The sequence below is a fragment of the Salvia hispanica genome, chromosome 3 (assembly GCF_029641045.1).
Source record: "Salvia hispanica isolate PSC_SH4W2 chromosome 3, Shi_PSC_v1, whole genome shotgun sequence".
NCBI classification, from domain to species: Eukaryota; Viridiplantae; Streptophyta; class Magnoliopsida; order Lamiales; family Lamiaceae; genus Salvia; species Salvia hispanica.
Genome location: NC_142694.1, coordinates 4,169,644 through 4,191,653, shown reverse-complemented (window position 1 = coordinate 4,191,653; position 22,010 = coordinate 4,169,644). Strand labels below are relative to the sequence as shown.

General features: G+C 38.3%; 3 protein-coding genes across 11 annotated transcripts; 2 read left to right on the top strand and 1 right to left on the bottom strand.

Annotated features, from left to right (window-relative positions):
- The first annotated feature begins 352 nt into the window (after positions 1 to 352).
- Positions 353 to 12,004, top strand: LOC125215182 (uncharacterized). 7 transcript variants are annotated; one of them, XM_089068300.1, is made up of 10 exons: positions 353 to 504; positions 625 to 748; positions 1,826 to 2,521; positions 2,640 to 8,114; positions 8,777 to 9,569; positions 9,667 to 10,346; positions 10,767 to 10,902; positions 11,004 to 11,085; positions 11,158 to 11,275; positions 11,525 to 12,004. In XM_089068300.1, the coding sequence occupies exons 2-9, from the start codon at positions 698 to 700 to the stop codon at positions 11,258 to 11,260; spliced, it is 8,016 nt and encodes a 2,671-aa protein (XP_088924426.1). In that variant the 5' UTR covers positions 353 to 504; positions 625 to 697; the 3' UTR covers positions 11,261 to 11,275; positions 11,525 to 12,004. The 7 variants fall into 7 exon arrangements, with proteins under 7 accessions (XP_088924426.1, XP_088924425.1, XP_088924424.1 ...); XM_089068299.1 differs by having other exon boundaries at positions 1,826 to 2,530; XM_089068298.1 differs by having other exon boundaries at positions 1,826 to 2,534; positions 2,629 to 8,114; positions 9,667 to 10,334.
- Positions 12,005 to 12,086: 82 nt separating this feature from the next.
- LOC125212731 (FAD-dependent oxidoreductase family protein) lies at positions 12,087 to 13,618 on the bottom strand. Its single transcript, XM_048112970.2, has one exon. It carries the CDS (start codon positions 13,432 to 13,434, stop codon positions 12,214 to 12,216), a length of 1,221 nt encoding a protein of 406 aa, XP_047968927.1. The 5' UTR covers positions 13,435 to 13,618; the 3' UTR covers positions 12,087 to 12,213.
- A 3,079-nt stretch (positions 13,619 to 16,697) lies between these two features.
- Positions 16,698 to 20,128, top strand: LOC125212732 (serine/arginine-rich splicing factor RSZ22A-like). Of its 3 annotated transcripts, XR_016137388.1 has the most exons (7): positions 16,698 to 16,825; positions 17,148 to 17,251; positions 17,993 to 18,081; positions 18,321 to 18,543; positions 18,649 to 18,759; positions 18,986 to 19,173; positions 19,338 to 20,128. XR_016137388.1 is itself a non-coding variant. In XM_048112971.2 (6 exons), the coding sequence occupies exons 2-6, from the start codon at positions 17,163 to 17,165 to the stop codon at positions 19,029 to 19,031; spliced, it is 558 nt and encodes a 185-aa protein (XP_047968928.1). In that variant the 5' UTR covers positions 16,698 to 16,825; positions 17,148 to 17,162; the 3' UTR covers positions 19,032 to 19,322. The 3 variants fall into 3 exon arrangements, 2 of the variants coding, with proteins under 2 accessions (XP_047968928.1, XP_047968929.1); XM_048112971.2 differs by lacking the exon at positions 19,338 to 20,128 and having other exon boundaries at positions 18,986 to 19,322; XM_048112972.2 differs by lacking the exon at positions 19,338 to 20,128 and having other exon boundaries at positions 16,769 to 16,877; positions 18,986 to 19,322.
- Positions 20,129 to 22,010: the final 1,882 nt, after the last annotated feature.

The window sequence follows — 22,010 nt, the reverse complement described above, 5'->3', positions numbered from 1 at the left end:
CAATAAAACCATGTAAAAATCTCAATAAATATGTGTTGATATTTTCTTGTACTAGTGTTGATATTCTTATGTCATATTGTTGATATTTGTAATACACTATCTTGATATAAAAAACATTCACGAAAATTATCATATGATAATATAATGATGATATTATCCTTTTGTTGATATTTTGTCTACTATTTATTAAGATTCGTAAGATTTAATCTCATTCACTCATTTTAAAATCTGAAAATAGAAATTTGATATTGATTTTAGATTAGGGGTGCTATAAGCATTAGAATATGACCGGGGTTACAATTATGCAAATTGATAGGTAGGGCAGATAATGTATTCTAATTAGTTAATACTGGTTCGGTGACACGTAAACTGAAACGCATGCCGATTTCAGAAAGAATTTTGAAAAAAAAAGAAAATAAAAAAAAAATCATAGCTTCAGATCTAAGAGAGCGGTATATTCAATTACACTCGACATTCACCTCACCAAACGAGCCGTTCAATCGGGTGAGAATGTATTCGATCATTTCCAACTAGATATTGAAACTGAAATCTGATTTTTCTCAATTTGTTCAATTCGCTAACATTTTGAATTGAACAATTCACTAATGTTTCCTCCTTTTCTAGGGGTTTGTAGAGCAGCAATCTGTTTAATCCAATGGTTATAGGTAGCTGTTGAGAGCATATTGAATTGGATTGAATGGATAATAACAAGAGCCGAGATGATCTGCTCGCTGCCGGACGGAAGAAGGTAACTGATTTATTCTATTCTGAGCAATTTTTTTGATTGAATGTTGCATATGATGGGGAATATGAGTTTCATGTATGGTTAATTTTAGGGATGAGAACGAATAAATATACATTGAATGTTAAGCTTCATTCACATATGTGATTATCTGTGTAGAAACATGAACTTAAAGCTTATGCTAGTTTGGAGCTTTATCCGTAGAGTTTGTTAAATTTAATTATTTTTTTCGTTAACAGAAGAGTTTAGGCGGCATATATAAGATAAACGCATATTTGTGCGCTTTTATGTTTGGATGAAAGTGCTTGGTGAATGGGTCGGTCCTTTTATTCTTGAACTGCCTCTTTAGCATTTTACTATATACAGTATACACCACCCAATCCATTCATTTAAGTGTTGAGAAATTCTTCAAAATTAGTTTTCATATTTTTGAAAAACTGAATCGACATCTAAAACCTTTTAGTATATCCATAGTTGAGAGGGTGCTGCCTTTACTACTATGGTGGTTTAATATGCTCAGAGTCAGAATAATGTTTGACCTATGGTGTATAAAACAACCATTTTAGATGTTTAACTTCGTAGGTTTATATTGGAAATGTTAGGAAAGAGTATTACATTTCTACTAATTGTGGACTATTCACAAAAAAAGTTCAATTATTAATACTCCCTCCGTCCAGGGGCGGAGCCAAGATTTTGTAGGGAAGGGGGCAAAGTTACGAAGAAAATTTAAGAATTTGAGGAGGGGCATTTAGTGAAAAAATAAAAGAAATAAGTTTTATAATCGGCAATATATATATATACGGAGTAGAAAATTTGAGGTGGGGCAAATACCCCTCATATGGGCTACTAGATCCGCCCCTGCCTCCATCCCAAGGTAGTTGAGGCGTTTCTTTTTTACACCCGTTTTGGAAAAATGATAATAAATAGTTAAAGTCGAGAGAAAGTAAGAGAGTGAATAATGTAGATAAGACTTTATTCTACATCATTCTCTTTCCTACATTACTTTCTCTTGACTTTAGCTACTTTATTACTATCATTTACTTATTACAATCACTTGTGATGACATGTTTCATCGTATGCCAGCTTCAACAGTTCAGGAAGAAGAAGGATAATAAAGGAAATAATAGCAAGTCGTCGGGCAAAGGTGGTAAATCTGGGCGTGACCGGAAGGCAGACACAGTTGCTGAAGCAGCTGTGACAGAGCAAAATGTTCCAGATGTAGTATTATCCAAGCATGATGCAAGTGAAACTGTTGATTTTTCAGAGTCAAGTTCTGGTGTGGTTGCAGAGGCAATTGATACAGCTACTGCTATTTCAGAGCATGATGTAATAGGAGGCACTTCCAATGACACAGCAGTAGAGCAGCAAAATGATGCAGATGGAGAGAGATTCAAGCATGATGCAGAAGATACTACTGCTTTACCAGACTCAGTTTCTAGAGTGGATACAGTGGCGAGCGATGCTGCTTCTAGAGTAGATTCAGTAACAAGTGACAGTCCGGTTGCAGATAAAGATCCTTCAGGAAAGGGTAAAGTTGGAATAGCATGTCTATTGGATGCTGCTGGATTTCCATCAGAGGGATCGGGAATGGATAACACTAGTAATGGAAATGATGTATATATTACGGCTTCCCTAGAGGATGGATCATCTTCTCTAGTTCTCGAGGATACATCCATTAATATCCCAGCAATGGTTTTAGAAGAGATGTCAGAAGATTCCAGTTTACGTTTACCCACTGATTTTTCATCTGGACTGGAGAGGGAGCATGTGGAAGAGCAGGTAAAAGATGTAGGTTTGTGCTTTCACTCTTGACACTATCCCTAAAATTTACTCATTTGGCCTCTTAATTGTTGTTAGAGTTAAAAGTCTGTATAATATTTTGGTAGGGGCAATGCAGGAAGTTGGCTGCTCTTTTTCCAGTGGAAATCAAATGGATGACCGCATGGCGAATTTGCTTGATGGAGATAGTATTCCTCCTTCAAATGATACAACGGAGTCTATTACAGACAGTAGAGAAGTTGATTCAGGGAATACTTTTGATGAGGAGAATATCTCCGCCGCCACACAACTCAACAAGATTGACAGTGCATCATTGGCTGTTTCTGTTACCAATTATGCTGGAGAAGGTGAAGAGGCGCATGGACATTCTTTTGGCACTTCTCCTTTAACCGAGTCCTCACTGGCGTCGACCATAAGATCTGCAACAATGAGTCAAGAGAGAGATGGTACGTCATTTGGTTCAAATGATGAGAAAGCAGAGGCAGTTAGTGTCTCAGATACAGAAGGTACTCAAGCAAGCTCTGGATTTGTCGAGGTAGAAAGATCTTATGAGGTTGAAAATAGAGATACTGCAAATGTGTTAGCATGTAAACACGTAGACTTGTCATCGATTTTGAATGGAAGTCTAGTCAAACTTTCCCAGCTTGCAGAAATTTTACAGCTACTCGATCAAGATGAATTCAGGTACATATTCGCGTCAAGAGAATCATCAGTTGAGAAACCTCGAAATGCCGATGAAACAACTGCCAAAGAAATCGTGCAGTGCAGAAATGAGCTTCAGGAGGTTGTATCAGAGAAGGTAGAGCTCGAGAATCAGCTTCAGTTATCAAGAGCTGAGGCTGAAGTTTTTGCTGATAAAGTTAATGAATTGCAGAATAAGCTAGAAATAAAACAAGGAGAAATGTCAACCATATTTTCTGAGCTAGTTGACTGCAGGAATTTGGTAAAAGCCTTGCAATCTGAAAATGTGAACTTGAATGAAAGTTTCAAAGTGATGACTGAGGAGAAAAACAAACTTTCACAGGAGAGTAGGAACTTTTTGCTCGAAAATGAAAAAATCACCGAGGAATTATATCAGCACAAAGTTTCTTTAGAGTCACTCCAGAATTTGATACATGATGACAGGAAAAGACTCGAGCAGGAAAATAGTGGCATGATCAGTGAGAATGGTAAATTACTTGCTGATTTGGCAGAGTGTCAGGATACAGTGGAAGTTCTTAGGTTGGAAAACAAAAACATAAATGAGATTTTGGCATCTTTGTCAGAAGAAAGAAAAAATCTCGATGAGGAAAAAGTATCAATGTACCATCAGTTTGGAAGAATGTCGGAAGAATTAATTAACTGCAAAGAATTGATTCTAACTCTTCAAACAGAGATCATCACTCTAAATGAGCGCATCACATCCATATGTGATGAGAAGAACAAGCTTGAAGAAGAGCAGAAGACAATTTTCAGGGAGTATGAAAAGCAATATCATGAGTTGGTGGAGTTCAAAGTTCTGGAAGCAGTTTTGCAAGCAGAATGTTGTAAGGCAGTGAATGATCTAAAAGAAGCCAGAACTTCCATTAAGCATCATACTGAAGAAAAGAAATCCCTCTGCGCTGATTTAGAGTTTCTCAAGTTTAAAATAAAAGAATTCGACTGTGAGAAAATCTCATCTCAGTTTGATGAAGTTGCAAGTCAAGCTCTTAAGAATGATAGTGGTGCGTTGCATGAGCACAAATCTTATCAGTCATCTGGGGAACAGACGAAATTGGATATTTACAATGACTCATTTGGATTTCTATCACTAAAAAGGAACTTGGAGGAAGCAGGAGTTCTAGTGCAAAAACTTGAGAGGGAAATTGACAGAATGCACTTAGATTCATCTTCTTTGAGTAGATCGATGGATGATGTTTCCCCTGGAGTGTCACAATTGAGTCATACTTTTGAGCCAAAAGGTTACACATATAAGGATGACCAAGATTCAGACATATCCCCTTCATCAGAAGGTCGCACAACTGAAGATTCATGCGTTAGAACAAAAATGTTTGCACAAAATCTCAAAATATTGCTCAAAGAGTTAGTAAATGATGCAGAGGATGCCAGTGAATTCTTTAGAGGTATGCAGAGTAAACTGCTGTCTAATGCCTCTGGAACAGAATTGAGCAAGTATTATACTGCATCGAAAGAGCACAATGATCAAGTACAAGAAGCAAACATTGAGCTTATGGTTGTCTACGAGGCTATGAGAGAGCTTATCCATCATGTTGTTGCAATAGAGAATGAACTTCTTGGTCTATGTGATACCATGCAGAAGCAAGAAGCAGTTCTAAAATCAGAGAACCATCATCTTCTAGAGAAGGTGAACGCTTTTCAAGCTCATATTAATGAGCTGCAGGTTCATTTGGAGGGACACTGTAGAGACTCAGATGAGATGGCTTCTTCAATTTCCAATCAACTGCAAGTACTCCAGTCAGAAGTGGCTGACAGAGAATTGATTCTTCAAGAAGAACAGAGTTCTGTTTCAGCTCAGATTCTTCAGACTGTTGGCCTGCTGGATTCGACGACAAAGAATATTTCTGGCAACCCATTTCCTAGTGGAAATAGCAACTCTGATATTGTTGGCTGTGTTGCTGCTTCTGTTGATGGTGCCCGCAAAGTGATTGGGGGTTTGCATGGTCAACTCGAGGCTGCTCAAAAGGATTTTCACGAAATGGAACACAAAACTAATGTGGCTCTGAGCATTCTGCATCGACTTTACAGTGAACTTATGAGGACATTATTTGGGTATTACCCAGATGCAGCAGATGAAGTCGTAGCTGATGATAAAAAGCTGGATCTTTTACATCCTAATTTTTTTGATGACCTGTTGGACCAATTGAAAAATCTTTATAGTGAGAAGTTGGAGCTCGAGTCTGCAAATAAACAACTCAGTTCACAGATGACTGACACAGCAAGGGAGATTGACGAACTGCAAAAGTTATGTCTGAAATCAGATACCGTTCTCAAGTTAATTGGCAAGATCGAACAATCAGTAACGTTGGAGAGGCCAGCTATGTGTGAGGATGAACCTGCCTTACTCCTGGAGTCTCTGATTCATTTGCTCGTACAGAAATGCAGAGAAACTGGTCAGGACTCAAGCTTATGTGTATCTCTAGAAATGCAATTACATGATTTGCAGGATGAAGTGGAATGCTTGAACTTATCTCTTATGGAATATAGAAATGAGAACCTGGTTTTTAAGCACAGTCTGAAGAGTGCTCAAGAGATTATTATTGCTCTCAATTCTAAAGTAAATGAGAAAGTTGCTGAGTTAGAACTGTCTGAGCAGCGAATATCATCCCTCAGAGAGAAGTTAGGTATAGCAGTTACAAAGGGGAAAGGCCTTATTTCGCAACGTGAGAGTCTCAAGCAATCGTTGGCTGAAATGTCCAAGGAACTGGAGAAATGTTCCCAAGAATTACTTTCTAAAGATGAGAGGCTTCATGAACTCGAAACAAATGTAAAAGTCTACTCTGAGGCAGGTGAGCGCATGGAAGCCCTGGAATCTGAGCTCTCATACATTCGCAACTCAGCTACTGCACTAAGAGAGTCATTTCTGCTTAAGGATTCTGTCTTACTGAGAATAGAAGAGATTCTAAACGATTTAGAGCTTCCAGAGAACTTCCACTCCAAAGATATAATTGAAAAGATTGACTGGTTAGCAAAAATAGTTGGAAGTCACTCCTTGCCTCTTGGTGAATGGGATCACAGAAGGTCAGCTGAGAGAAATTCATATTCTGATGCTGGATTTGGGGGTTCAGATGGCTCGAAAGAAGATATGCAGCCAATCCCTACTTCTGCTGAGGACTTAAGGAGAAGATATGAAGAACTACAAAACAGATTTTACGGCTTAGCTGAGCAAAATGAGATGCTTGAACAGTCATTAATGGAAAGGAACAACCTTGTGCAGCGATGGGAAGAAATTTTGGACAGAGTTGATATGCCATCTCATCTGCGATCTGTGGAGTCTGATGATAAGATTCAGTGGTTAGGAAATGCTCTATCAGAGGCACAAAACCACTCTTATTCTCTCCAGCAGAAGATTGATAACTTGGAGACCTTTTGTGGATCCCTCAGTACTGATGTGGAAGATTCAAAAAGAAGAGCAGCTGAGCTTGAGACAGCCTTCCAACAGGCTTGTGCAGAAAAAGAAATCCTAGCAAAGGACTTGGAGATGCTGAGACAAGATAGTGATGAAAGCATAAAAAGAATAGCTGATTTTTCTCTTAGAAATGAGAATCTCCAAAATGAATCAAGTTCGTTACAAGCACAGAAACTTCACTTGGAGGAAGATAAGGATCGTATTGAGGGTGCAATTAGAAGACTAAAGGAAATAGTTAATGATGCTCTTCAGGATTCTTGTCCTGAAGATGTGGAACTTGATCAGGAGGGGGTTGAATATTTCGAAGAAATGATAAGGAAACTTGTAGAGAAACATAAGACACTATTATCTGAGAAGCTTGTTAGTGTAGATTCAACTGATGTGCATGCCACTGGAAAGGGGGAGCTGTCAAACACATCCAGAGATTTTGAAGAGCCAGATGTCTCGACTCTGAGCAAAAAACTAGATGAATGTATGGGTGAACTAATGAGCTTGAAGGAGGAGAAAGATAGATACATGCAGACCAATCAATCCCTAGTCTGTGAGTTGGAGGGGCTGGAAGTAAAAAAGAAAGAATTGGAAGAACTACTTAATCAGGAAGAGCGTAAATCAGCTTCTTTGAGAGAGAAGCTTAATGTTGCTGTTAGGAAAGGGAAGTCCTTGGTGCAACAGCGAGATGTCATGAAGCAATCAATCGAAGAACTAAATGCTGAGGTTGAGCGCCTCAAGTCTGAGACCAAGGACACTGAAAAAACTATTTCTGAATTTGAGGAACAGATCAAGAACTTGTTTGCTGCCCGTGACAGGGTACAAGAAGCGGAATCTGAAAATAGTTTCCTCAGGGATCGCCTGGCAGAAACTGAACGCTATATGCAGGAGAAAGAGCATAGCTGGAGCAGTATTTCGAATGCTTTGGGTGAAATAAATGTTGGTTTTGAATTTCATTCTGTAAATCCAGTTGAGAGGATAAAGGAAATAGGCAAGCTTGTGCATGATCTGCATGGTCGAATGGATTCCCTTGAACAGGAATCAAGAAAATCTAAAAGAGCAGCTGAACTGCTGCTTGCTGAGCTGAATGAAGTTCAGGAAAGAAATGATGGCCTTCAAGATGAGCTAGCAAAAGTTGTTAATGAACTTTCAGAAGTTTCCAGGGAAAAAGAAATAGCTGAAAATGCAAAACATGAAGCTATTGCACATTTCGAAAAGCTATCTTACTTACAATCAGAAGAAAAGGAGAGGCAGATGTCTGAAATTACGGTTTTAAAATCTGGTGTGGACAACATGAAAAATGATCTTTCTTCAATTGACAGAGAACTGGGGGATGTTCTATCTAAAGATTTGGAAGTTCTGTACAACGTGAAGGCTACAATGAAATCATTTTTTGATTTTGATGGCGTTCCTGCCCTGGGTGCTCTATTTCCTGGTAGCTTACCTGGGGGCACATTGTCAGCAAAATCAGAGAACAAGGTAAAATAATTATGCTATCAGACTTTTATATGCTTGTAAATAATACTCTCTCTGTCCAACGGTGTCCTTATTAGGCATCTACAAATAGTGTGCAACTTTTTTTTTGACATCCCTCCTTACAATTTACCTTTACAACACTCCTGTGTACAAAAAAACAACCCATGGCGCACCATCTTAACCCACTATTTGTACTTGATGAAAGACTTTCTCACACCAACCAAATAACTTCCTAGCACTATTAAAACCCACGCTATCCTCAACCTTGCACACTCTTGGTGAATGGATGTAATACTTAAGGGGTGATGCTATAGCCTCCTTTAAGTATTAAATTTCTAAAGAGAACAATTTTATAGTATTTTATTTTATGTGTTATAAGGTGTTTGTGTTTCTGACTGAACTCTGTGCTTTGGGAGAGCATCATTGTGTTCTTGAAGACTAAATTTAAACCATTTGTATTACCATAGAGAAGAGGATAACAGTATAGGGTACAGTGCTTTTTCTTTAGGTGGTATTGTTTCAGTATTGTCCTTCATGTTTGGGTAACTGATGGAATCTTTGTCTGGCACCTGCAAGTTACTTGTTAATCCATACAGTTCTGTATCTAGGGTCTTTCTGATCGAGTGTATGAAATGTCTGAGTTTAACATTGTATTTCATGTGCAGGTTTTTATGACCCAAATTGATTCTATCCGGGAGAGAATTCATGATCATTCACGTTTATTACAAGAAGAATCATTTCAGTTATCTGAAGTCATCATGAGTGTTCGTAGAGAATATGCTTCTGAGAAGGAGTTCTATGAATCTGTGAAGAGAGATGCTGATCATTTGCAATCAATTGACAAAGAGAAGGAGTCAAGATTGCATATCTTGCAAGGGAACATTTCATTGTTGTTTGAAAGCTGTGCTAGTGCAATTTCAAGACTTGAAAATTGGGAGGAACATATGGTTGAAAATTCATTGGCATCTAGATCTCCATCTAGAACCTTAAATTCTCAAAATCAAATTGCAGTAAATATTTCCGCTGGTGATGCTCGTATCTTCAATGAGGAAATAGTTAGGAGCATGTGTGACAAGCTATCACTGGTTGTGGGGGATTCCATAAGCATGCATACTAATGAGTTGGCCAAAGTGATGGAAGTTGGCCAGAGTGAGATGAAGAGTACCATAATGAATTTACAGAATGAACTTCAAGAGAAGGACATCCAGAGAGAGAAAATTTGCAAGGAACTTGTTGATCAGATAAAGGAAGCCGAAGCTACTGCAAAGAATCATCTACTTGACCTTCAGCAAGCAAGGATAGAGCTAGATGATACACGGAGGCAGTTGGATGCAATGGGCGAGGAGCGCAAGTTTTTGGAACACAGATTGACAGAACTCCAAGTTAATGAAACTAATGCAACAGATTTGCAGCTGAAAGTTAACTCACTGACAGATGAATTAGCTGCAAAAGTACAAGGTGAGTTATAGAGTACTACTCTATTTTAGCTTATATGCAGATCACTAAGTGCCCTTGTTAAATATCCCATTCTAATTCGTTCAATGTTCTGCTGCAGAATGTGAGGCGCTGATGCAAGCCCTTGATGAAGAGGAGACGGAAATGGAAAACCTTGCAAACAAGATTGCGGGGTTTGAAAATGAGTTGCTTCAAAAGAACAAAGACTTGGAGAACCTTGAAGCTTCCCGTGCTAAAGCTTTAAAGAAGCTTTCTGTTACTGTGAGCAAGTTTGATGAAGTTCATTATCTCTCTGAAAATCTCCTATCTGAGGTTGAGAAACTCCAATCCCAGCTGCAAGATAAAGAGGAAGAGATTTCTTTCCTTAGGCAAGAGGTTACTAGGTGCACTAATGATGCACTAGCTGTCACACAAATGAACAAGAAGAGTTCTGATGAGATTCGGGAGGTACTTGCTTGGTTTGATTCCTCGGTATCTCATTTATTGGTCAATGATGTGACTATTGATTATTCGAATCATCTGGTCGACGAATGTAAAGAGGTATTACAGAAGAAAATTTTAAACTTGATGTCTGAATTGGAGAATCTTCGTGTGACGACCCAGAACAGAGATATACTGTTGCAAGAAGAGAGAGCTAAAGTGGATGAACTAACACAGAAAGAACAGCATCTGAAGAACTCATTACGTGAAATGGAATCTCAAATAGTTATGCTTCAAGGTTCTGGAGATTCTGATAAGGCTACATTATCTTCTTCCGAGATTGTGGAGGTTGAGCCTACGGTACACTGCTTTGTTTTTTTTTTTTTTTGGGCTAAATATACTGCTCAGTTATTGTGCTACTGTCCTTACTCTTTATCGAATTGCATTAATGACATGAATAAGTCTGCATGTATAGGAATTAGGAAGTATGACACGTTTTTCATCTATAGTCATATATAAGTTATGATAACAAATTGACTTGCTTTCATTCCTCCAGAAAAGAAATGCAATTTAAGAAGGTATCAATGGTTAGAAATACATCTATGCCACTTGATGAATTGGGGTCCCCATTTATATACTATTATTGATGGTCTTGCTATTTGTATTTTCTCACTTATTTTCTTTCTCCCAGTTATCTATTTTTCGTTGATTTCTTCCTTTGTTTATATGCTTTTTTTGTCACTTGGCATATTCATGTACACAATGTATTGATTGGTGCAGGCAAACAAATGGACGTCTAGTGGGACCATTGCTACGCAAGTTCGCAGTTTGCGGAAACCAAATAATGATCAAGTTGCTGTTGCAATAGATATGGATGACAGTAGTCAGGGGCTGGAGGATGATGATGACGATAAAGGTAAACTGCGTGTAGCCAGTGGGAAATAAAAGTGGAAAATGTAGAATTTATTGGACCTCTTCAAAGCTACTATTTTAATGCAACTTGTTTTCTCAATTCAGCTCATGGCTTTAAGTCGCTGACCACATCAAAAATTGTCCCGCGATTTACAAGACCTGTCTCAAACTTGGTTGATGGATTATGGTAAGCCTCAATATCATCTTGTATTTTAAATTTATTATGCCTATATTCATCTCCATCTACATATCATTTCAGGATGTCCTGTGACCGAGCCCTAATGCGACAACCTGCTTTACGTCTTGGACTAATCCTCTATTGGGCTGTGTTGCACGCCATGCTTGCTACTTTAGTAGTCTGAGATTCTAAACAACTGGTCAGTGATGTCTCTCTTAACTTCTTTCTATGCATCTCTTAGATCTATTATCTAGTTTCTATTAGCAATCCCGGTTACTCAATGCTATGAAAGGCATGGAGTCACTCGATGCTATTCATTTCTGAAAATGCCATCTGATCCTTTGAATACACTCAGAAATCCTTTAACAATACTAGCAATGCCTCCGCGCTAGTGCTTTCCTTTCCTTTCTATCTCGATTACATTAGTTGTGCACTTAGCCTCTTACAGTCCTGCAGGTCTCTGATGATTCTAGGTTTGACATCACAGCTTCAGGTGTGGCTGAGATAGATTTATAAGCTGTCATATGTATAATCATATAGATCGATCGTTCTTTCATCATTCGTGGGCCAGTGAACTGTGATTTCCTCGCTTTTACAACACGAATCACAGATGGCTTGGTGTTTGTTCAATAAGAAGAGAAGTTTTAAATAGGAGGACGTGAATACATGCAGTGGAGAATTAGATGATTATAGTTGACAGAATTTATTCTCCTGTTTTTAGTTGTAGCATGACTAGCAAATGTGCCCTTGGTTTTGTTCATTCTCTCTGTGGAATTGGGATTTTGTTGTATGATGATTGATGATGCATCCATCGCCCATATATTATTGCTCTAGTGCTGGATCATCAAAATCAAAATGTTGTACCATTTGACACTTTCTAAGATGGGATATTTCCCCTGGTATATACATGTACGCTTTTAATACCTTACTCACTGATGAGTTGGAGAGAATAAAAAGTGAATGAAATACAGCACATAAATATGACACAAAAAAGACACGTGGAATGAGAGTGACATAACACACAACACTTGCATACTTCTTTGGAAGCTTTTGAGTCACACACGACGACTAACTACTAACTACACGTTGCAATTCGCAAATACAAATTTGACTTGGAAAAATTAACGTGCAGTCTCCTCAATGGGACATGACTTGATCATCAAAATCCTTAACATTCCCATTACGATTCTCTCCATCAAACCTCCCCACACTAAAGCGCGTGAGCTCCACGCCCTCGGCCCGGCCGCTCTCCACGAGATCGGCCGCCACCCGCCCCACCACCGGCGCCATCTTAAACCCGTGTCCGGAGAACCCGCCGCACACCACGGCGTCCTCCCCGAACTCCCCGCCGAGGAAATCGATCACGAAGTCCTCGTCGGGCGTCATCGAGTACATGCACGACTGCGTTAGCACTGGCTTTGCCACGTCGATCATATCCCCGAACCGCCCCTTAATCCATGCCCTCAGTGCATCCACCAGCACTGGGGGTGCCCCCCACGTGCGATCCTCGGGATCGCACGCGCGGCCCGCGTGCACAGGGATTTTCAACAATCCCGGGAACTCCAGCGACGGCGTGCCGTATATGTACGGCTCGCCGTAGCTGGCGAACGTCGGGAACCCGCTCTCGATGGTAAATTTACCTTCATGCCCCTCATTAACTTTCCAGTAATGTACCGCGGTCTCCAACGGCTGGATCGGGAGATCGATTCCTCTCGCCTTCTTCACCAGCTTCCGCGTCCACGGCCCCGCCGTGATCACGCATTTTCGGCCGCGATAGCTCATGCCGTCGGCCGTGGCCACGACGATCTCGTTAGTCCTCCCGTCCCTGCTTATACCAACAACTTCGGCGTTGTCCCTCAGCACGGTGCCGTTTCGGAGCGCTAGGGTTTGGAACATCGCGACGGCCTTAGTGGGCTTGATGACGCCGCCGTGCTCGGTGACGACGCCGATCCAGTCCTCCGGAATGTCGAACATTCCGGAGAACTCCTCCAGGAGCTGGCGGCGGCCGAGGACAGCGACGGCGATGGAATTTTTCCGGCAGCTGTCGACGACGGCGAGGAGGGCTTTGTTGTCGGAGGGGCCGATGTCGAGCTGGCGGGTGGCGAAGCAGACTTTGTAGCCGGCTTCGGACTCGGCTTGGCGCCAGAGGCGGGAGGACTCGAGGACCATGCCGGAGTAGTAGTCCTCAGGGTAAGTGGCGCGGGTGGTGCGGGACTCGCCGTGGGAGGAGCCGCGGTGGTGGAGGAAGTCGAACTGCTCGAGGAGGAGGGTCTTGAGGCGGCGCTTGGAGGTCTGGTAGGCGGTGGAGCTGCCCATGACGCCGGCGCCGATGACGATAACATCGAACTGATCCTCCATCGCCTCCGAATTAGAATTGGTGGTGTTATGTGTGTGAATTGTGATGATAGAAATGGTTTGGATTTATGTAAGGAAGCATCAGTGAGTACGACAACCTTCACTACTTGTACCGCAACAAAAGAATAAATCTGTAACACTAAAAAATTACAGTCTTTGAGTTTGAAAAGGAACTCTAGAGTTGTCATTTTGAAAACAACTACTACGACTCCATTAGATCAAATTGTTAGAAAAATAAGTTTGATCAAGCTTTGGTCTCTCCCACGACTTATCTAAAAACCATGAAATTTGTATTTGTTAAAAAATAATGCAGGACGAATTGTTTTGATGAAATTGTATTTGTTTATGGTAGTCAGAAAGTTTTATGAGAACGTTATTGCCAGTGAATCAAATGATGCTTTCTATTTATACAAAAATTACATTGTTCATATGAAAACATCAACAATATATTAGACGCAACGAATGACTTTTTCATCGTGTGATAAATGAAAAAAAAAAAAACAAATACTATTAGGATCCGTTTGATACACGGAATTGGAATTGGAATTGGAATTGGAATTGAAATTTAATTGGAATTGGAAGGAATTCAATTCCAAATCCTTTGTTTGGCAAAATGAAATAATTGATATGGAATTGAATTTAAAAAATTGAATGTGAGTGTGTTGTGTGTGTGTGTGCAGTGTCTGTGTGTGAATGTGTGTGTATGTGTTTGCTGTGTGTGTATGTAGTGTGTATGTGTGTGTGAGGATGTGTGTAGCGTGAGTATGTGTAAACATGTGTTGTGTGTGTGTGAACGTGTGTTATGTGTGTGTATGCAATGTGTGTGAGAAATATGCATTGTGTGTGTAATTTAATAAATATTTGGAATTCCACTACTTTTCATGTGAAATTCAAATTGTGGAATTGGAGGATTTGGAATTTGAATTCAATTCAAAATCCAAGAATTTTTCTAATACCAAACAATGGATTTGGAATTGAAGGTTTCAATTCCAATTCCACACCTCCAATTCCGTATACCAAACGCAACCTTATAGATTTTGGTTAATTTTAAATTACTGATGAGCCAAAATTCTACTAAATTTCTTCCGCGAGCTCAAAGACATGCATCTTGCAAATTTGTAAATACCTTTAAAAGTAATACCTCCATCCATAAAAAAAAATAGACTAATTTTAATATTTTTTGATCGGTCATCCATTTAAATTTAACTAATTTTAAATATGTAAAGTGTTAAACTAATACTAACCTGATCCATCATTCTAAATGTAGACTCCACAATCCACTAACACTACTTCTATAGTTTTATTATATTTTAGCGCTCTATTTTACTTTATTAAGTGTGCGTTATAATTTGTGTTATTTATAATTTTATTTATTTTTTATGAACGGGGAAGTACAAGGGATCAAAAGATTTAAGCGGCTCCCTGCCTAAAGCTAATTAGGACATTTTGTGATATTTGGTTAAAGATGAATGATTATATTCCACGCAATCATAACTATATACACGACTCCATAGACATCTATTATTTATTTTATATTCAAACATGAATTGTACACAAAATGATTCTAGAAGGCCCACGAACGTGGAAGGCTCGACGAAAATAGTATTCACGAGGGCTAAAAGATTATGAACAATTGATAGCCATTCATTGCCTTATATTGGCACCACGACGAACGTGACATATGTAGAAATTGGTTATATAGTGGTAGCAAATTCTCAATGAAAAGATAGGACTTTGACCAAGCCAATGGCTCACCAGTCACCTCCTCTATATGAACCTTAGCAACAATCAAGGTACCACTATGATTAAAATATCTAACAACCACTCAACTAAATTTTTTTAAAGATAGGTGATTGATTAAAACGTCAAACAGAAAGTATAACAAATTAAGATGTGAGATATTTATGTCTTATTTAGTGCTATCGCCATCATCATCACCTTAATATTTATAACCAACATCTTTTGTCTAATCTACTAAAAACATTTACTGATTTAAATATATCGTCTTAGTGTGTTTAGTGATTGGCTAAACATATTATATGAGAACGTGTCCGGACCAATAAGTTTTTGTTTAATTAAGTTGACATTGATAATTTAATTTGATATAATTAGGTGACAAGTTAATAAGCTTGTAAAAAGAAGAATCATGTAGGAACTTTAACTTAAAAATGGCCGACATATGGCTTCACTCGACTTTATTTATTAATTAAAAAATGACAATAAAAAAGTGATGATTCTGTAATTATCGTTTACTTATATTATTATGAAGCACTACGCAAAGCAAGATGATGCTTAGGCGCTTGCGTTTAATATAAAATCCCAAATTGACATGAACTAGCAACATTTAATTAAAATAAAATAAATGGACGGCCACTTTTGTAAATCTTTTCATTTCAATCAATTCGGAAAATAAATAAAAGATCACTTATTTGCCTATTCAAAATATAACGACATCGTCTCTTCTTATTACTTAGTATCGGTATAAATCAATTCATTTCGGTTAGTTGAGAAATTGACAATTTGGTCTAATTTTGTACTTGGTACACTGCACACGAATGTAATTAGACATTTTTCTTTTTTCTTTATGAAAGAAAAATTAATGGATTACGAATCAATTATACTGAAAGTGATTCTAGCCAATTTTTCTTAAAAATTACAAAAAATTTCATTTTGTCCAAATTGGAATGAGTTCAAATTTCATTTAATCAATAGCTAGGACTTTCTAAAGTCTGATGTGAAGTTATTACACACCTCATGGAATTTATCATTAATTTTAATGATACAAGCCTAACATCATAAGCCCTACTGGTGATAGAATATGGACTCAGGCCCAATTTAATACAAGCCCAAAGTCATAAGCACTTTTGGTGAGACACAAGCCCAACACCATAAGAATCAGCTTTAGAATTAATTGATGTAATAAAAACCATCTCGTAATATTAAAATTTAGATAAAAAATCATGAAATTCGAATTTGTTAATAATTACACACAACAAAAAATTCAAATTCATATTGTTAAAATGACTAAGGTTAGTACTGGTTGAAAATTTTTCTTTTTAAAATTAGTTATGAACAAATCAAAATGACAAAACTTATCTATTTTTCGTGGACGAAGGAAGTATTTAATTGCAACAAATTTTAATTTTTTATGATTTTTAATTATTTTTTAAAATTGTAGGATGCATATAATTTTTTCGATACGTGTGATTTCAAAAATAGAATACATTTATCGCAAAGTTTGTGTGATTTGATTTAAACACGATTAAGAAAATACGGAAGGGTCACTAAAGTAATTTCAAACGTAGTTCCCTCTTGAGCCTTTAACAAAGGTTAGCCGCTCATTCTCCTAGGGTTTTTCGCCAGCTTCAACACTAGGGTTTCAGACTTGCAGCAGGTCTCTCTCTCTATCTCATTTGTTAAAATTTCCCGTCTCCGGCCTTGTTATGGTCCGTAATCGTATCTATTTGATTCGTAATTTTGCATTGGGTTTTGAATTTTTACGTCCGCCAATTTGACGTTGCAACTTCACACTGCGGTTAAAATATGAATGATTTTTTTTTTTTTTGGAGAAAGTTTCTTTCTTTTTTTTTGGTTATTTTGTTCGGTTTGTCTGTATGATGTTATGTTTGAAATTCTGTTCATGTATTTAAGATTGGTGATATGATTGGTTCCCCTGCTATTTCTGATCTATCTGCATTTTGAGATTGTTCTTGCAGTTCTTGTAAGTCAAGATGTCCAGAGTTTATGTCGGAAATCTTGATCCCCGAGTCACTGAGCGCGAACTCGAGGATGAATTTCGTGTGTTTGGAGTTATCAGAAGGTAAAAATCTCACAGTAGTTGCTACTTAGCCCCTTGTCTTTGTGGAAGTTAAATCATAAATGAAGTCTTTCTTGTATATACATTGGAAAAAGTTGAAAATGCTCTTGGAAGTTCAATTTTAAATTCTGCCTATTTAACTATCTAGTTTTCAAGCAATATCTTGTAAGGAGTAGTATTATGTTTCGAACTGTAACTTCTAGGACTTTTTTGCCGTGCTTATGGAGTAATAATTTTTTGGTATGGAGTAAATGTGTATGGAGATGCTTTAGTGCATGGTGCGCTGGGTGGTTGTGATGGTTTTTTTCCATCCCTGCAAGTGATAATGTCTTCTTTTGGCTCACTCTGTCTACACATTATATGGAGTATAATTCATGTGGACTATTCTATAATAGAATTTTGTTCTGTAATTAATTTATCTGATAAGGGTCTGATATCTGTGGACTATTATATAAAAGAATTTTTTCTCCATTTGAACATAAGTATTGGATGACTACTATAGTTTAGCTTCAATACTTTGTGACACACTTGGTGATAAAATTATCCTTGGCTGGTAGTGGTAACAAATAAAAGGTTCTTAAAGGAGCTAGGCTGGATGTTTGCTTTGAATGATCGCTGTTGAACAAAGTGTTTTTCATTTGTTAAGCATGTGGATTTGTGTTTGCCCCTTGAATATATTAGTTTTTCAAATTTTCACATTATCTCTTGTGCTTGTATCTTTTATAATATTAATGTTTTTTCCAGTGTATGGGTTGCCAGAAGACCTCCAGGCTATGCTTTCATTGATTTTGACGATCGGAGAGATGCCCAGGATGCCATCAGAGATCTTGATGGTTTGATTTGAAACTTTAACTTTAGTCTGCTCCCTGCTAATGTTTCTAAGCTAACTACATTTGATGAAACTTCAAGAACATTAACATCCTGCACACATAATGAGCTAAAAAGTCTATTTTATTTTGAATTTCTATTTCCCCCAGCCCCCTCCTTCAAACCAAAACAAAAAAAGTTATCCTGTAGCTTTATTTTCAATCAGCATCTCAGTGTTACCTTGTTGTTGTGATCTGTGGTGTAGGCAAAAATGGATGGAGAGTTGAACTCTCACATAACTCCAGCGGTGGTGGTGGAGGCCGTGGTGGTGGCGGCGGTGGTCGCGGAAGGTCTGGTTCTGATTTAAAGTGTTATGAATGTGGCGAGGCTGGTCATTTTGCTCGTGAGTGCAGAACTCGTGGTGGTACTGGGAGGCGTAGAAGTCGCAGCCCCCCTAGATACCGCCGGAGTCCAAGTTATGGTCGGAGGTATTGTTTGTTAATAGAGAAAAAGCTAAACTAGTATGTTAATTTGAATATTTGTCTTGACTTGTTTCATTGTTTGTATTGTTTGATGTCATGTTGCTGCAACAGGAGTTATAGTCCTCGTGCTCGTTCCCCTCGGCGTCGAAGCTTATCACCCAAAGATCGCAGCTTCAGCAGGTCGCCGTATCGTGGACGAGAGGAAGTGCCATATGCTAACGGGTTAGTTTTTTTTCCTTTAAAATTTTCCCATACCAATGCATCTCTTATGGTGAGTTCCTTCACTTGTCAAATAAGACGAATGAAAATTTAAAGAAATGGCTGGACCTAAAATTGATATTTTAATGTTTAATTTCTTCGGTTGGATCATTCAAGATGTAGTTGTATTTTGTGTACAAGCCTACTTTAGATCCTTATAGGCGATTTACATTTGTGTCTTGTTATGCAGAGATGGTCCTAGGGAAAGAGTCGAAAGACGCAGAAGCAGGAGCTAAGCATTGATCTTATTCTAGTATTTGAACTGATGGCGCAGTTTTTACAGTAGTGTTTACTCTGCTTGGACTTAGTTACTGCTATGTAAGTGGGCGACATCTTCAGCTTCGACTGAGGCATTTGGTTGTCTTTACTACTTCAGTAGTAAGTTTGTTACTTTTTCCCTATTATGTGTTCGTCATATGCAAACCTCTCTTGAAATAGCACTTATCTCACAACTTCCGGATCTGTTGTTCATAGATGATATGTTCTATTATTGTCTTTTATGGAACTTTGCTAAAGCTTTATGATTTTGTTTTTGTGTCGAGGTCTCTACGTGGTACTGCTTCATTGGTTTTCTGCATCTGCACTTCTCTTTCGCCCTTCACTGCCCTGCTGTGGGATCTTCAATTTGAAACATTGTGGATCCCAACTGGCTAGAGTGGTAGATGCTTCTTTGATTGCATATCTGCGGATGTGATGCTCCTTCTACCCAAATAGTGTAATTATATTTGATTTAATGATGAAGGGCCTGCGTCAAATGCTTATGACAAGTTCGTAATTCTTCTAAAAGGGAACTGTTGACTTCTATTCCCTTTGAGTTGCAAGATGAGGGAGAATGCTGACTTAAGGGGCTGAAAGTTGCATGTTCCTCTATCACAATGTTACCCTCTTCACCGACACTAGGTTGGGATCTTTGTGCCTGGTGCCTTCTTCCCCTCGTTGAGATGTTATCTTTATGGTTTTGGTAGTGAACGACCCACTCACTTCAGTCCCCCCCCCCCTTCGACTAGCGAAATCAGAGATTGATATTAGTTCATTGACCTTGTGGGCGTTCCCTATAGAAGTTGACACAACCTAGATTCCTACGTTATTTCTTTAGCCTTTGAAAATTGATCTTCTTTGAATATTTTCCTGCGATTGTTTGTGTTAGAAATTTTGTTGCCTTAAACAGCGGTATCTGCAATCAGCTTGTTTACCCGCTTGGAAATGTTTTGATTTGTGGCTGTATTTGTCCTGGTCACTGTTTTTTGGGTTTGTTTGTTTAGCTCTTTTTGACCGTTTGCTTTTGTTGGTGGATTTTTGAGTATTCACTAATGGAGAAGGTGAATATTTTGTATGTTTTTGACACAATGATACAAAATGTCTGCATGAATTTTGCTTTGTTAACCTCTGATCGTGGGGCAGTGACAATGTATCTTAGTTCGGTTACTTTGTTTGGCATGTGACCATGTATCTTGGTCTTGTTTGGTAGTTGAAATTTGTTTGGATATTTTTTGAGTCAAGAAATGTGTTTCCTATTAATAATCATGATTTAAATGGTTGATTGTCTGACAAGGCAAATTTTTATTTTGGAGTTTTATTATATCAATACGAAAATTTTACTATTACAATGTCGCTTTGAATTCACTTTCAGAATGTTATTTGTAAAATAATCAAATTCGCTTAGTAAGCAGTATAAGACATGGCCAAACCAAACCGGCCCACTGGTTAACCGCCGGTTTTGAACCTGCGGTTCGGAACCGGAACCGGACGGTTCCGGTTCGAAATCCGGTTACGGTTCGACATACGGTTCGGTTACGGTTCAACAAAATTCGAAACCGTAACCGGCGGAACCGAAAATAAATGGTCATCGCCGGTACGTTCGTAGGGTTGTAGGGGTAGGGTCGGAAAAGGATGGTTAACCGCCGGTTTTCAGTCAGAAATCTGCGGTTCGTGTCGGAAAACCGGCGGTTTTTGACACAAAACCGCCGGTTTCCGACGGTTCGGGGGTAGGGTTGCAGGCGTAGGGCGTAGGGTTGCAGCGTAGACCTGAAAAGGTGTCGGAAACCGCTGGTTTTCGATCAGAAACCGGCGTTTTTCTGACACGAACCGGCGGTTCCGTCAGAAAACCGTCGGTTTCTGACCAAAAATCGGCGGTTCCGACCGTTTTTAAAATTTGAATTTCAAAATTTAAATTTAAGTTGAGCTCAAGTCCTTTTCCTTTTTTTTTTTTTTTTTTCTAATTGTTTCAACTTTACTTTTAATATATTTTTTGTAAATTGTAATTTTGTATCTATATTTTAAATTCAAGTGTATAGTTGTATACTTGTATTGTTGTATTTTGTAACTTGTAATTGTATTGTAGAAATTTACATTCAAAATTTCAAATCAATAAAATTGCAATTCTTTATCGTTATCAATTTCTCTTTGGATTGTAAAGTAATAACTATAAGATTTTTTAAAAAAAACAAAAACAAACCGAAACTGAATCGGAACCGGTGAAAAACCGGTGGTTATTAACCGGAACCGGAACCGGAACCGTCATAGCCGGGCTGGTTACGGTTCAAGCATGTCATGAACCGGAACCGGCGGTTTTATGAACCGTGGCCACGTCTAAGTATAACCTTGCAGATTGTAAATTTTGAAAAAGTTTTCCAATTATGTTGGTCAAATTAAATTTTGAAAAAATGTTCCTTGTATTAAATTACATAAAATTAAAGGTTCTTTCTTGGAGAGTATTCAGTTGCTATATGACTACAAGAAAATGACACTTCATATGTTTTGTAGTTATAAGTTGGTCTAGATCAAATTAATTACGAAAATGAAAACAATGACTTTTTCTAGATAACGTACAATCTTGCTAGGAAATGAAAGCAAGGAAACAAATTGCAAAAACATAATCTACACACAAATGAGAGGAGCTTATCACTTGATTAGCATAGTAATCGAGTGAAATTAAAGCAAAATTGTGCGATTGTTTTTCGTGCATGGGTCTTAAATTATCATCTGTAAACTCTACCTAACTCGATCCAGTTTAACTCAAAGGGGATGCAATGTTAAGCTCCTATAGTCGAGGAGTTAAAAGGATGGATATTTAAGGATGTGATGAAGGAGATGAACAAATGCATGGATGAGATTAGAAGATTAAACATTCTTAGTGAAGGTTGGACTCCATGAGGATGAGATACTAGCCTGTCTTTTGGACAGTGTGCATCAAACATATGTTGGAGAAATTGGGG

Bases quoted from the DNA above. Each gene is read 5' to 3' on its own strand.
- LOC125212732 (XM_048112971.2), top strand. From the start codon at position 17,163: ATGTCCAGAGTTTATGTCGGAAATCTTGATCCCCGAGTCACTGAGCGC. The intron at 18,544-18,648 runs GTATTGTTTGTT...TTGCTGCAACAG, and splicing joins AGTCCAAGTTATGGTCGGAG to GAGTTATAGTCCTCGTGCTC. The intron at 18,760-18,985 runs GTTAGTTTTTTT...CTTGTTATGCAG, and splicing joins GAAGTGCCATATGCTAACGG to AGATGGTCCTAGGGAAAGAG.
- LOC125215182 (XM_089068297.1), top strand. From the start codon at position 698: ATGGATAATAACAAGAGCCGAGATGATCTGCTCGCTGCCGGACGGAAG. The intron at 10,347-10,766 runs GTACACTGCTTT...TGATTGGTGCAG, and splicing joins TTGTGGAGGTTGAGCCTACG to GCAAACAAATGGACGTCTAG. The intron at 11,086-11,157 runs GTAAGCCTCAAT...ATATCATTTCAG, and splicing joins AACTTGGTTGATGGATTATG to GATGTCCTGTGACCGAGCCC.
- LOC125212731 (XM_048112970.2), bottom strand. From the start codon at position 13,434: ATGGAGGATCAGTTCGATGTTATCGTCATCGGCGCCGGCGTCATGGGC.